The sequence below is a fragment of the Lactuca serriola genome, chromosome 3 (assembly GCF_051521515.1).
Source record: "Lactuca serriola cultivar US96UC23 chromosome 3, Lser_US96UC23_V15, whole genome shotgun sequence".
Classification (NCBI taxonomy): domain Eukaryota; kingdom Viridiplantae; phylum Streptophyta; class Magnoliopsida; order Asterales; family Asteraceae; genus Lactuca; species Lactuca serriola.
In genome coordinates this window covers 56,428,498-56,444,592 of record NC_136410.1, presented here as the reverse complement: position 1 = coordinate 56,444,592, position 16,095 = coordinate 56,428,498, and the positions used below count along the sequence as shown (strand labels likewise).

The window sequence follows — 16,095 nt, the reverse complement described above, 5'->3', positions numbered from 1 at the left end:
ACAATCTAGGCCAACTGAGGATATTGAGGTGAATGTTTCTGATGATTCTACTTCTTGTGCAGGTAATGTAGTGGAAGATGAGAACAAGAAAAGCACTATTGAACAAACAAATGACTCCTTGAAATTTGAATCTGTTGCTTCTAATGAACCCGTTGTTGGTAAATGCAGGCCACCAATTCAAGCTAAACAGAGTGCCTGTTGCAAGTGTGCTTGTGGGAACAATCAGAGACAAGGCAATGACACGCCACCAGGGGTAGGAAGAAACAACTCCTACGTGAAGAAGCAGACTTGCTTTCACTGTGGAACACCTGGACACATTACCAGAAATTTTCCTAATCGTGCATATCTTCCCTACTATACACAAGGCTGGCAGAACGCGTCAAGAGGAAGATTCTCCAAAAGAAGCCCTTCAAGGTCACATTCGCACAATGGTGATTGGAACACGCAGAAGGGCAAGATTTCAACTCACAAGACCAACAATCTAACTCCCAAGAACAAGAAGGGAATGTTGGCCAAGAAGTCCAATCTAAGAGATGCTCCAGTGAAACCAAGACCGATTATGTCAAAGTTATCTCGGCAGCCGACTTCAACTTCAAAAGCAAGTGATAAGGCATCCATCCGAGCGAGCAAGAAATGGGTTAAACCCGACTACAGGTGGGTTCCAAAGGTTCAATATCCAAAATCTTCTAATTATTCTAATATTTCTTCATCTCGGTTTGTGATAAGCAGGACATGTCATGGGAGAGAGTACCTTGCATAGACGGTAGCGGTCAACCCAGTTTCAAAATGGACTGGGTTCCAAAGACCAACTAATCCCGCACTTTGTGCTGGAGCAGCTATGGAGGAATATCATCAGACTTCGGTTTGTTGATAGTGGTTGTTCCAGGCACATTATAGGGGACATCTCTCGACTTTACAACATTTAGAACTTTTTTGAGAGTATGTGTCCTTTGCAGGAAGGGAAGAAAGGAAAGGATCACACATGGGGTTTGTGCTTAACGATGTGAAGAATTTTCGGATCTATTCTGAGATTATGTGTGCTGTTCTCAGATCTTCTGGATGCAAATTCTATCGGTGACTTACGTTTTGAGTTTTCTTCTCGATACTCCTGAGTTTTTCTTACAATGATTCGTTTTGAAGATAATATTTTATTTTCTTATAGTCTTTCGTTAGTAGGTATTATTAGGAAGTGATATGAAGTATAGTGCTAAAAGGAAACTTATGATGCATGTAATGCACTAAAGCCAAATTGCCTTGACTTTGTGTTCAATGTGTTGGTAGGCAAAAAGGATTCAAAAGGACTAGACTTAGATTGAAAAATGAAAGGACTAGACAATATGTACTTAGATAGTTTCATTTGGACCGACCATACAACTCTTGGGTAGATTGAGCAGTGAGATAAACATGAGAACTGCAGGATACAATAAAGTCATATGTATCTAGAATTGTGGTTTAAGATTTCCTCGATGTATAGACTCATGTGCTTAATTCTGGTACTGATAGGGCAACTGGGGGGTTCTGATAAAGTAGGTCTATAGGAAATTATTTTCTTGCTTTCTATCTGTCAGTCATATGTTGCCACCTTTGCACGATTGGAACATATCCGACTTGGAATGCAACATATGCAACTCTATCTCTATGTATACCCTTATCTATGCAATTCTTTCTATCTATTATCCATATGTTGTCCCCTCTGCGTGATCGGAAGATCCGACCTGGGACACAACATCTGCACCCTACTATCTCTCTAATCCTTTATCTATGTTTGTCACATGTTGTTCCTTCTACGTGATTGGAAGACATCCGACCTGGGATACAACATATGTGTTTCTATATCCGACTTCTTTCTTAATGATTGAATACTCACCTAAAGTAAGGAGTTCTTTGAAAGTTTTTGATTGCTGGGGTATATCAGGAAATGGGAAACACGTTCTAGTACATCTAAAATTGAACAATTTAAAAGGTTGTTTGTAGATCACGCTGCTGAATTTAAGTGGACAACAGTATCCTTGGCCGTCATCAGCTAAATGGTCCATTTAGGAATATATATCACAATGACTTGCCATTTATAATCTGTCAAATTCGTCAAATATACTTTGTGTTTAAGTAGACCACAATACCGGTGATTAACCAGATCTAGACATGAAGGCGTGTGCTGATAAACGATATTGAATTGCTTGACAACTTTGATCCCAAAAGTCTTAAATTTAGTCATTATTTATGTTTTTGTTAAATTTGTTCACAGTTTCCTATATGCACAAATTTAAGGGGGAGAATTAAAAATTTTAAACATCAAACAAAAATCAAAAAATTAAAAAAAAATCCAAAAAATATTGTTATTTCTGTTTTATTTCTTTTTTCAGAAAAATCAAAAATCCAAAAATATTTTTTTTTTCTGTTTTATTTTTTCAAAAAATGTGAATAATCCAAAAAAGATTTTGTGTTAAGCTTGTTTTCCAGTTTTTCAGTTTTGTTTGTCTTGAAAAGCGAATCTGGGAACTCCAATGAAGAAGAGACTCATGGAGACTGTATCGAGATTTTCTGAGCCAAAGCTTCATCCGTGATTGTCAAAGAATTCTCATTCGAAGGAACAAGAAATGAAAATTATTCTTTCAACATTCAATCTTTCAACCCCAAAAGCAAGGTGAAGCTATAGATGAAGTTATGTAACAAGTTGCATTGAAGTCTCCACAATCAATTTGCTAATATCTATGTACCTGCTAAAGTGATCTAGAAGAATCGGTCTCTCTTTTATTATCTTTGAAGTTTCTCAAAGCTGAAAGTGTTAATTTTCACGAATCTATATAAGTAGCCTTCACACCCAATGTGAATTCAAAGTCAAATTCTTATAAGGAAGTCCAACTTCTAAAGATGTGTTTTTTACCTTGCTTTTCTTAAGCTATTAGAGTTCTTGGTCTAGGACAGAAAACACCATGTTTTGGTGTTAATTGGACCGAAATCGCATGTGATTTCGGTTAGGCCTTATATTTTTTTGTTTGAGTTTTGGGCTTGGGCTTGGATATTAGATCTAGGTATAAATAGTGTTATCTAAGCCTAAAATAGAGGGTTGGACGTTCTAGGGGCTGCCATATTGCTTAGAACACGTTTTTGGAGAGAAAGAAGAGAGAACAGTGTCTAACAGTGAATCTTGTGAACCCGACTATTGAATGATAATAGTGTGCATTGAAGATTAACTATTTGTGTTCTTATTCATCTTATATATTGCATTATTCACTTTGATTGGGACTCCGCACCATCAAAGTGAATCCGATTGATTCATAGGAGAATTCGGGACTTACAAATCCGCTTCTACACGACGAGTTGGGGGCATCCAACTCGTCGAGTAGGTATAAGAATATGACTATAAGCTTTAAATTTTTATACATGGGAGTCGGGGTGTTACAATTCTCCCCCACTTGAACTAGACTTCCTCCTCAAAGTCTTCTACAGTAAACAACCAGGGGTAATGCTCCCGCATCTCTGCCTCTGGCTCGCACGTCCACTCGGATCCCCTCCAGTGCTGCCACTGTACCTTTACCAAAGGTACTTCCTTGTTCCGTAGAACCTTTACCTTCCTCTCAAGAACAGCCACTGGCCTCTCCACATAATTCAGGCGCTCATCGACCTGAATATCATCTAACGACACTATTGCCTCCTCATTCAGTATGCACTTTCGCAACTGTGAAACGTGAAAGGTGCTATGAATCTGACTGAGCTCCTCTTGGAGGTCCAATCTATACGCCACCTTGCCAACCCTGGCAATGATCCTGAATGGCCTGGTGTATGGGAGACCCAATTTCCCCTTCTTCCTGAAGCGAATTGCACCCTTCCACGGTGAGACCATCAAGAGTACCATGTCACCCACTTGGAACTCCAGCTCACATCGACGTCTGTCAGCGTAACTCTTCTATGGAATCTGAGCGGTCTACAGCTGCTGTCTGATATGTTGAATCCTCTCGGTAGTCTGCAGAACTACCTCTGTCCGTCCCATCACCCTGTGACCGATCTCACCCCAACAGACTGGGGTGCGACATCTCCGTCCATACAACAGCTCATATTGTGGAGCACCAATACTGGAATGAAAGTTGTTGTTGTAAGAGAACTCTACAAGGGGTAGGTAGGAGTCCCAACTCCCATCGAAATCAATAACGCATGCTCTCAGCATATCCTCGAGAGTCTGTATGGTTCGCTCACAATGGTTGTCTATCTGTAGATGATAGGTTGTACTGAAGTGCAGCCGCGTGCCCAGTTCCTCTTGGAACTTCTGCCAGAAACGGGAGGTGAACTGAACATCAGGTCTGAGACAATAGAGACCGACACCCCATGGCGGGCAACGATATCGCGGATATACAAGTCGGCCAACTTCTCCGTCGATGAACTCTCCCGTATCTCTAAGAAGTTGGCGTTCTTGGTCAATCGGTCCACGATGACCCATATAACATCATATCCCTACACCGTCCTTAGCATCTTAGTGATAAAATATATCGTGATCTGCTCCCATTTCCACATGGGAATCTCCAAAGGCTACAGCTGACCGTGTGGCCTCTTATGCTCGGCCTTGACCATCCGACAGGTCAAGCACCTATCCACATACCATTCAATCTCCCTCTTCATCAATGGCCACCAGTAACTCAATCGCAAATCTCGGTACATCTTGGTGGCCCCCGGGTGAATAGAGAAGCGAGACTTATGAGCCTCCTCTAGAACAATCTTTCTGACCCCACCAGACATCGGAACCCAGAACCGAACGCAACGAGTCAATAATCCCCAACTATCCTGCACAAACCAGATGTTCTCACCCCTAATCCTCTCAAGCTTCCAATTCTCCTATTGCATACCCTCGGCCTGAGCTTCCCTGATCAAGCTCACAAGTTGAGAATCCACTAATATCCTCATACATGTCGTTGGAGTAGAAGATCCAACTGACTTGTGGGTCAGAGCGTTCGCAACCATGTTCGCTTTACCAGGATGGTAAAGGATCTCACAGTTAAAATCCTTGACTATGTCCAGCCACCTATGTTGCCTCATGTTCAGGTTCGACTGATCCATGATGTGTCTCAGCCTCTTGTGGTCCGTATATATGGTATAGCGGACCCCATAGAGGTAATGTATCCAAATCTTGAGAGCGAATACCACCGCTCCCAATTCCAGATCTTGAGTAGGGTATCTCGTCTCGTGCGGCTTTAACTTCTGTGACGCGTAAGCTATCACTCGTCCTCTCAACATGAGGATCGCTCCAAGACCCATCATGGATGCATCACAGAACACTACAAAATCCTCAACTCCCTCCAGGAGAGTCAAGAATGGAGCCTCACATAGACGTTATCTGAGGGTCTCAAATGCCCTTTGCTGCTTATTGCCCCACCGGAAGAGACTCACCTCAATCTGATGATAAACAAATCACACTCGAGCTGCTACTACCACGAATCCTCACATTAAACATATCCAAGTTCAACTCTAATTAATAATCATGGTAGTAACCCAAATCAATGGACCAAATCATATTCTATCTTACCAAGGGTAAAAGACCATTTTACCCTTCCCAATCTTGACCCAACTAATCATGGTCCAAAACCCATAATGACCCATGGCCCAAAATGTCCCAAAAAGACTTCTGGAAGTACGTCATGCGTACATCCCTATTGCGCCCTGCTTATTAGGCTTCAATAGAAAGGGGACTCGGGCTAAGCCCGTTACACCATGCATACTAAGAGGGTACGTCCACGTACTCCTCTGTTGCCTAAAAATCACCATTAAGCTCTTAATGCTTAAATACCATACGTCCAACTCACAACTCTTAATCTTGGGAAGGTCTTAATTGATAAAATGGACAACTTTAAGCTTTTGTATAACTTAATAAAGCTCAAAACCAAACCCTAGGTTCATAACTTCACAAAATGACCAACAATTCATGCATGGGTGGACCAAGACCCTCAAGACCCGTTTTTTTTATGACTTAAGAACCTCATAAATGGCTAGAAAAGATGCTTAAGGGTTCAGGAGTAGCTCATACTCACAAAATCCAAAGCCATAGGACCAAAACATAACCCAAGTCTAGATCTAAACTAAGGAGCGATAAAGTTTAGAGTTTTTTTTACCTCTATAAGATGTTAAATGAAAAACCCAATTCTGGATCCACAAGCTCCAAGCTCCCCTAACACCTCTCCAATGGACTCCTTATTCTTCAATATGCACCAAAACACACAAAATATCACTCTAAGAGCTTAAGAACCTCAAAAGGTGGCTAGGGTTTTGAAATGACAGAAATGGGGGATGGAGGTTGGTGATAAGGGAGGCCTCAAGGGTTTTAAGGCCTTTAAGTAGGGTCTTAACCCAAAAAAAAATAGGGCTTGGATTCAGCGACATTACACCCTGGGTACACAAGGTACGCCCTGCGTACTGAATGGTGCCCGCGTCCAACTTCCTTAGCTACACCGTGCTTAACTACAATCTATGCCCTACCTAATGGACCAAAAAGCAACAATTTTAAAATTTAAGCCATAAGTGAAAATACCTCACGGGTGTTGCAAATAAATATAAGAATATAATAGTATTTCATTGCAATTCGTCGATCATCAACCCTAGTTGACGTTAGTCGCACCAAATTCCGCCTCTAATAATCAGTGACATACTTTTCTATCCAAAACCGATTGATAAATAGCAATAAGAGCTCTACGATGACACTAGCTGTGATGATGTGACGAAGAACAGGCAATAGCAACGAGAAAACAACATACCATGACCCAGTAGCAGTGACGAAGAATAATGCCTTTATGGGCGACGTAGCACCAAATTCCGCCTCTAATAATTAGCATACTTTTCTATCCAAAATCGATTGATAAATGGCAATAAGAGCTCTACGATGACACTAGCTGTGACAATGTGACAAAGAACAGACAATAGCAATGAGAAAAAAAAATACCATGACCCAGTAGAAGTGACGATTTAGGGGCGACATAGGTCATCCCTAATACATATATTTTTTGTAGTGCCATGTGTGTGTATATAGCGTATTTCTTTATGCATGTATAATAAAAAAATATATAATAGTAATACTAATAAATATAAGAATAATAATAATAATATTACTTTATTGCAATATGTCGATCGTCAAAAATGGTTACAGCTAGTCGCACCAAATTCCGTCACAAGCGGTCTGTAATTAGTGACGGACTTTTCTGTCTAAAATCAGTTGTTAAATTATAAGGTCGTCGGTACTTTTGACAAAAAAGTTAGAGGGAAATGATTTCCCAAATAAACTTCTGATGGATTCCATAAAAAATGTCCAATTTTTGTAGCAGTAAGAAATCACGTTCAACTAAAAAATAGAGGCAACCTCTTATATTATGAAGACATCTGTGGTCGCAATAAGTTAAAAATTTTAAATTTCGGAAACCCAAATTGAACATGTCACCTCCGGGACTCAACCTATCGTGAGATCATGATATTTTCGCCGTGTGATTCGTCGCTGCAAGCCGAGTTATTGTAGCCTTAAGTACACAGATTATTTCATTCTTTTGTTTTCCCAAATTGAACATTTACCATAGAACTTTAATGTATGCTAAAACTAACTAAGCAAATAGTGGACCATCTGGTCCACATCTTATACAGATCTAGATAAGGAAGTAGTTAAAGATTGAGTTAATATCATTTAAGATTTAACCTAACTTCTGAGAGTTTGGTTCCGTATGGGTTCCTATAAGTAACATATCCAACCTTAGCAAAGTCGTTCACACACAAAAATTAGAAATGGGTGATGCTCCGAGAATGGTTGAGGCCCCAACAAGATTGTTAGGGGGAACAGAGCAAAACTGGTGCAAAGCAGTGGCTGGTGGGACAGGCATTACTGCATTGGCACTCCAAATTTCAAAGGAGCCAAATACTTCGGTGTTCAAGAAAGCCCTCCAAAAACTCCAAAATAACCACCCTATCCTCAATTACATGCTACAGAAAACCAGCTCCACTGGCTCAGCTTCTTTCATTGTCAACCCTTCTACCCCTCACCTCCGCCTTAACATCATGAACCTGTCAAAAACGTCCGAACTCCTGCGGACCCTCATGAGCCATGGGTCCAATTACTCATCACTGTCGCCTTTACATGTGATCCTGGAACATGAACTCAACATCAATGAGTGGTCCGAAGATACTAGCCGTTTGACGTGCATGAAAGGGCTGCAATTATGGTTTGCTAACGTGTACACGTTGGCTGATCACAAATGGGTGCTGGTTTTGAGGTTTCACGCTGGGATCTGTGATCGGACCACTGCTGTTTCGTTTCTTAAGGAGTTAAAGGACGCGATGGGGGATCAGAAGGAGGGAGGAGGGTGTAAAGATGAAGGTAATATGGGAATAGAAGAACTTATTCCTATTGGAAAGGCTAAGAAGACACTTTGGGCACATGGGAAAGACATGGTTGCATACTCTGTCAACTCATTTCGGCTCTCAAATTTAAAGTTTAAGGATGTGAAATCACCCAGGCGTTCGGAGGTGTTGAGATTGAAGATGAACGCATACGAAACTCAAATGCTATTGGCTGTAAGTTGAACATTATCAATATTAACATTACTTAATATCTTACGTTTTCTTCAATGGTTCTTTAGCATTATATATATATATATATATATATATATATATATATATATATATATATATATATATATATATATATATATATATATATATATATATATATATATATATATATATATATATATATATATATATATATATATATATTATGGTTACATGTTTTATTTCTTGCTTTTTTCATTATTGAATATAGAAGATGCAATTCGAGTCAAATGTTAGGTCAAAGGCCTAACTTTCTGTCCCTCGTTCGCTTGCTCTCTGCCATCAATAACATTTATGATCCTATGTCTATTTCATTAAAATTGCAACAGCCATTTCTAATTAAGAACACAGTCATGAAGTGCTCTTAATCCATATTTAATTAGAGTTCTTGTTTGTTTCTAAAAAGTAGACATAATAGGAGTATAAAGAGCAGTATAACTAACCATCTTTATAAGGTTTTTTAAAAAACGATTTAGAAAGTTATAATATTACTATTAATATACGTTTGTTTCACAAGTAAGTATATATGTATTGAATTTTTTTATTTATCTATAAACTCAAACTTCAGTCTAAAATACTTGCACTGCTAATTTTACTACTGAAAAAATGTAGCAATTATTATTCTTTTTTTTTTTTTAACTTTTTGAATTCATGATTAATTAATATTCATTTAAATTAAGAACAACCATTTATCTTTAGCAATCTATCTATAAAAATGGTTCTAGACATGAGTCATATTATAAACTTTTCACTTTCTAGACACAATAGAACATTTCAGCAGAAAACTTATTTCCCTGTGACTTATTATTTTAGTTTTAGTGCCGTGTCATCTACATTGTCATACTAAGCGCAACAAAGTCTATAATTATTTGGATTATTGCTTATCTAACTATATACAAAAAGTTATAAATATTACACATTTTCATAAAAATATATATATATATATATATATATATATATATATATATATATATATATATATATATATATATATATATATATATATATATATATATATAATAGTTGCATAATTTAAAAAAAAAAAAAAACAAAAAAAAAAACACATGTTGGATGAATCGGTAACATATAAATAAAGATTAGATATCAAATCTATGTAAAGTTTGTGGTTAAGGTTGATAAATTGGTTATTTTGCGCTTTGGTTTTTTAGAGATCAATATCTTCCTATTAAATATTTTTATTTAAATCAATATCAAAATCAAATGACGAGACAAAGAAAAAAAAACCAATATTGAATTAGATAAAATGATGTAAAATGAAATTTTATTTTCTTTTATTTTCCACTTTCTTTTTCAAGTCATATTATATAATTACTTCATTATTGATGCATGCCATTGTGTCAGTATTTGAAGTTACTTTTATGCATTGATAATTAATTGATAAATTACTTTTATAAGACTCTGGGTATCTGTGGGGTATGGTGGTGATACTGCAGTCGGTATGCCTATGAGCGGCGGCAGTCCCGCATCGCTTATTATTGTCGGCGGCAAATCTTACCGGCACACTTCTGCTGTTCAAATTCAAAGTAATTCTACCATATTTTGCCTTTCATCATCCTATTGTAACTTCCAGCAAGAATGAATGTCAAGATAAATAATGTACACCATTCAGTTTAGATACATGTTTTTCTTCGAAATGACATATAAAAGTATAAAACATTATAACTTTTAACATTAGTTTAAAGTACCATACGCGTTTTATTATTCTTATATACATATTTATTCGGTTAAAAAAACATCATTTATATAAAAAAAATTATTTTATTTTTATTTTACTATCTTCCTATATATTTAATATTAGGACATTTTGTTATATTTTTACGTTCTATATTAATAATTCATGTTTTTTTTTTGGTTTATCCCAAAATAGTAGTTTATTTCTATAAATAAATATATATTTTTTACTAAAATACCTCTTATTTCTCCCTCCGTCCCAATTTAATTGTCCACCTTACTATTTTAGTTTGTCCCAAAATTATTGTCTACTACCAAAAATAGATATACATTTTTACCATATTACCCCTAATATTTAATAAAGTAAACATCAATAATTACAAATACACATTTCCCATTGTTTTTAGAAAAGGGCAAAAGGGTCATTTTACTCAAAAAGACAAAATTAATGATTGTTTTTCTTAATCTGTGTGTTTTTTGTCTGTGGACAATAATTCTGAGACGGAAGGAGTATTTATTTAAACTACCATGATATTAAATGTAAATTCCATCAAATTAAATGCACTAAAATGGTACACTGTTATTTCATTTGATAAAATTAATGGTAATTAATTTTTTTTTTTAAATAATAGGAAGATGAACAAAAATAAATGGTAAGATATTTAATTTCTTAAAAAACATTATTAATCATTGAGGCCAATATCTATAAGAATTCTAAAAAAGAATTTTACTAAGTATTCGCCCATAAATATATAATGTTTTTCTTACTTAATAAATAATGATAGTATATGTACTAGTGAAATTAATTTTGCTTTGACACATGTCGATAATGATAATTATACATGACATAAAGAACAAAAAAAGGTTCAGTTAGTGTCTCTCCGTTGTAAGAAAATAATGTTATCCTCTTTGACTAATTTAAAAAGTTAATATTTTATTTTTAGACAGATTTGTTGCAACTTGACTTATATTCATCCATCAACAAGGAAGACTTTTTTTTCTTACTTCTTTCGACAAAGACATTGATCCATATATATTAATTAATGTGACTAAATAAAATGTTACGCAGAAACAAAAAAATAATTAAAAAAATCATTTTAACTGCCACAAAAGAACGGAATAAGGTATTTTTTGTAAAATGCGGTCCTTTCAACGAGAGGGATGGTTGTTTTCTTTTCATTGTTTTTAAGTAACAGAAATACAGAATGATATTATAATTATGGATTTTTTTTTATATATATTCACATAGTCTTCAATAATATAAACATTTTAAAAATAAAAAATATCAGTTAAATTATATTTTACAAAATAACTAAAAAATATTTTCTTATTTTAATTATATTCTAAGATTTCCTGGTATTTTTATTTGCTAATAGTTATTTTATATGAAAGATGTATTGTTTAATTCTTTGGAAATAAATATAGCATATTACACGAATTGACATATAACTATATGCAATTTTATTTAACTATATACATTTATTTAAATGAAGTTGATTATAATATAATAAATCTTTTTATTCATTTAAAATTTAATTTTATTAAATTTATCTATTTATTATTACCACAAAACCTTTTTGAATGATTCATCGTATTCTTTCTATGTAACCATATACATTACAATGGAATGTAAGTACTATTCATTTAATTACCTAGTTTTTCATTCTATAAGGTTATATATTCTAGTTATTCTTTTTTTTTGTTATTTCCTTCTTTCGTACCAAATATATCCCAAAGAAATGGGTTAAATGAACATACTAAACAAAATGAATACGTAATGAAGTTGATTATTTATATATATATATATATATATATATATATATATATATATATATATATATATATATATATATATATATATATATATATATATATATATAACTTTAAGTGATTATTCTGTAATAATATATGAAAAATTATACGTTAAAAATTATCTTGGAATATTAATCGACAATTATAAATGTGTTGTCGCTTTTACTAGGGATGCAAGCTAAGAGGAATCAAATTGTGTGGAGCATTAGCAGCGTCATCTCTACTTTCAGCGTATTCCGTGAAACGCCACGAAAACAACCAGCGGAAGAAGTATGGAGTGATCTTTCTAAACGATTGTCGCTCATATCTCCAACCATCTCTGTCTATCCATGAATTTGGTATGTTTATTTTTATTAAAAAACTATTGAAAGAGATCTGAATTTCATAGTATATAATAGAAAACAGATGACGTTTAAGAACATCCTCCTTAATAAATGAAGGTTTTTTTTGTCACATGTCAATCTCTCATGAGTTTTGACACTTGTAATTTTGTGGTATTTTTGAATAAATATTTTTTCCATTTGTCATTTTCTCATTTTTTTTTTATCTTTCTTAATTAACACATTATATTTACACCTTAATTAATAATTGCCCTTAATTGAAAACAACCAATAAATTACAATATTACAATTCATATAGTATTTAATATATTTCCTTTTAAATTCAAATTTTAAATAAATTTTTGTTTAAAACTTCATATTTAATTTTTTTATTATTTTATCCAACTCGTATAACATACTGGTCGCGCAACTAGTATATGCATATCGTAGATGAATATATATATATATATATATATATATATATATATATATATATATATATATATATATATATATATATATATATATATTCCTGGCAATCGTGTCGTGTTCGGGTTGGCGTGTCGCGTGTTGGCGGGTTGGCGGGTCAAAATATGTCAACCCAAACACGACCCATTTAAATATACAGGTCACGTGTTGGCGGGTCACGGGTTGGCGGGTTTGGAACATAAACTCATATATGACCCACCAACCCATTTATTTATACGGGTTCACAAGTTGGCGGGTTCGTGGGTCAAATTTGGGTTCATGGGTCCGAATTTTATATATTTAATTCTTAAACATCCAAATGAAAACTAAAAACATTCATAGAAACATGTTACAAACTTAGCCTTATAGGTTACGACTTATGACATTAGACCATCCACCACGAGTCATAATGTCGAAACATTCAAATGGTCTATGAATAAATGGTATATATTATGTAATACTTATTAAATATTAATACTTGATACATAAATACATTTAAAAATAAAATAATTTTTTTATTAACAATATAAACGGGTTGGCGGGTCAACCCGTTTATTTTTTGAGAAACTCATATATGACCCGTTTAATAAACGGGTTGGCGGGTTGGTGGGTTGAATGTCTTTTTGACACGTGATATTTTTCTATGATTTTTATTATTTCATTTTTTGGTAACAAATCAAATGTAATTCAAATCTTGAAAATACAAAATCATATCCTAATAAGATTATTATGTTTATTTTTTTTAACAAATTAATTCATAATTATTTACAATCGATAATATCTTGGTTTTTTTTACATTTATTATTTTTTTTTATCTATTTTATCTATATAAAAATTTTAAATATACCAACCGTGATTTTCACGGGTTACAACGTAGTGTATATATATATATATATATATATATATATATATATATATATATATATATATATATATATATATATATAAAGAGAGAGAGAGAGACAGAGGTTCCATAAAATAAAATATAGATTTTAAAATTCAACCTCAACTACATAACTCACATCTGCCGATCTAACCATCCAACGTACCGGCACGGCGGATCAATGATAATCATAAATGATTATGTAGTGTCAGCTGTTCCTTTCACCTTCTCCATCCCTACAACAACCACTGCCACTATCAGTACTAACATCTCTGCCACCAACCGACCCCACCAATGCCCCCGCTACCATTTATTCTGCTATCAACCGTCATATATATATATATATATATATATATATATATATATATATATATATATATATATATATATATATATATATATATATATATATATATATATATATATATATAACCTTGCCATATAATCATATATAATTAGGCATACCCCGCTGCTGTTGATACGCTCAAACGTTGAAGCGGGAAATGAAAAATATATGTTTGACGTTGAATGTCAAAATCTCTATTTTTTTTTAATTTCAAATGAACCGTCCCATTCTTTTGGGTATATAAAAATATTGAGTCTATAAATAAATAAACATACAACATACCACATAAGAACATATATGCATTGTGGGTATGAATTTTGCCTATGGGTGATGACAACTGTCAATTTCTCAAACCGTTATTATAAAAACAGTCATAAGTTTTACTATTTCGTTGCAAATATCTTTGTGACATGATGGTATCAAACAAGATGTGTGACTCATCACAAACATGCATGCACTTCAATAAATGAATCTACCTATATTATCATACACTGTACAAACACGATATAGTCGCTTTCAGGGAACTGATATCAAATATTTGTAATAAATTATAAAGCAACTTTTTCTTATGAAATAAATCAATGCTTCAAGAGTGGACCAGTAGTTGGTTACTTATATTGAAATGGATATAATTGTCATGTGAAGAATTTTTTGCAGAAACTAATTGACTAAAAAATAAGGTTCTTACGTATTAATTATATTAATGAATTGATGGCCTTAATATATATTGCCCCATATTTTTAGGGTTTTACCACTCTGCCATCTCTACAAGTCATGAAGTCAAAGGAGAAGAAAGCTTATGGGAGTTGGCAACAAAGATCTACAAGGCTTTTGAAAACTCTAAGAAGAATAACAAACATTTCTCCGACATGACTGACTTGAACTTCCTCATGGCAAAAGCCATTGACAACCCTAGTTTAACACCTTCGTCTGCATTGAGAACTTCTTTGGTAACTGTCTTTGAAGATCCAGTCATCGAGATCTCTACTGATTATGAACGAGAATTTGGACTGGATGACTATATTGGGTGTGCCTCGGCTCATGGAATAGGCCCCTCTATTGCCATTTTTGATACCGTGCGAGATGGACAGTTGGATTGTGCCTGTGTTTACCCTGCACCATTACATTCAAGAGAACAGATGCAAGAACTGCTTGCTAATATGAAGATCAAGCTTCTTGAGGGCTTTAAAGTTGGGGAAAAGGTTGAGACTTAGGTAGAGTCTCATTTTTACTAATACAATTTACTACCTATATTTTGTTAGAAAATTTATGTTGGTGTGTCAATTTTCATGTACCAAATATTATGGATCTTACAATAATTATTCCAAGAAGCTAGTTTTTATCCTTTCGTCTTTCAGGTTCTTTTTATTTTTTATAAGTTCTTTTGATTGGTGTGAATTTTGTATATCTTAGCCCAATGTTCAAGTATAAAATCGGGTCACAAAACTTTGGTATTAATTTTTTATTGGAAAAACGAAGAAATATTTTATTAAAAGGAAAAACCAACAATGAACATAAACGAGTACAAGACTTTTTTATTAAATAACCAAAGAGTTTTGGACTAGAACAAGGAATACTAAGTGTCATATTCACAAAATCACAGTAGTTACCAAACATGCAGTAAATACATTTTAAATTATACATTAAATAAATGTACTGGTCACCAACTATAACAAGATTTAACTTATCAATAACTATAACATGCAACAATGGCGTAAAAAATTCAACTTGAGCAAAACCCAAATTGCCGATTTTACAAATTGGGTAATCCACCAATATCTCTCCTCATTAACTTTGTTAAAAAAAGAAGGGTTTATAGCATGTGTTGCTGCAGAAATTGAACCAATAATTTTTATAATATACCATGTTCTTATAATTTAACGTCTTGAAAATTTCAAAAAGATTTTTTTATAAAATAGAGTTACCAATCACTACTAGAAATATGACCTTTAGCCATGGAATCAGCGATGGATTTTGTTTGTAGCTAATCAATGACGGCTTAT

At 34.0% G+C, this 16,095-nt stretch overlaps 1 protein-coding gene across 1 annotated transcript; it reads left to right on the top strand.

The window, feature by feature from the left end:
• The first annotated feature begins 7,734 nt into the window (after positions 1-7,734).
• Positions 7,735-15,440, top strand: LOC145092336 (uncharacterized). The gene is made up of 3 exons (XM_079030263.1): positions 7,735-8,535; positions 12,245-12,413; positions 14,837-15,440. Exons 1-3 carry the CDS (start codon positions 7,750-7,752, stop codon positions 15,304-15,306), a joined length of 1,425 nt encoding a protein of 474 aa, XP_078886389.1. The 5' UTR covers positions 7,735-7,749; the 3' UTR covers positions 15,307-15,440.
• The last annotated feature ends 655 nt before the right edge of the window (positions 15,441-16,095 follow it).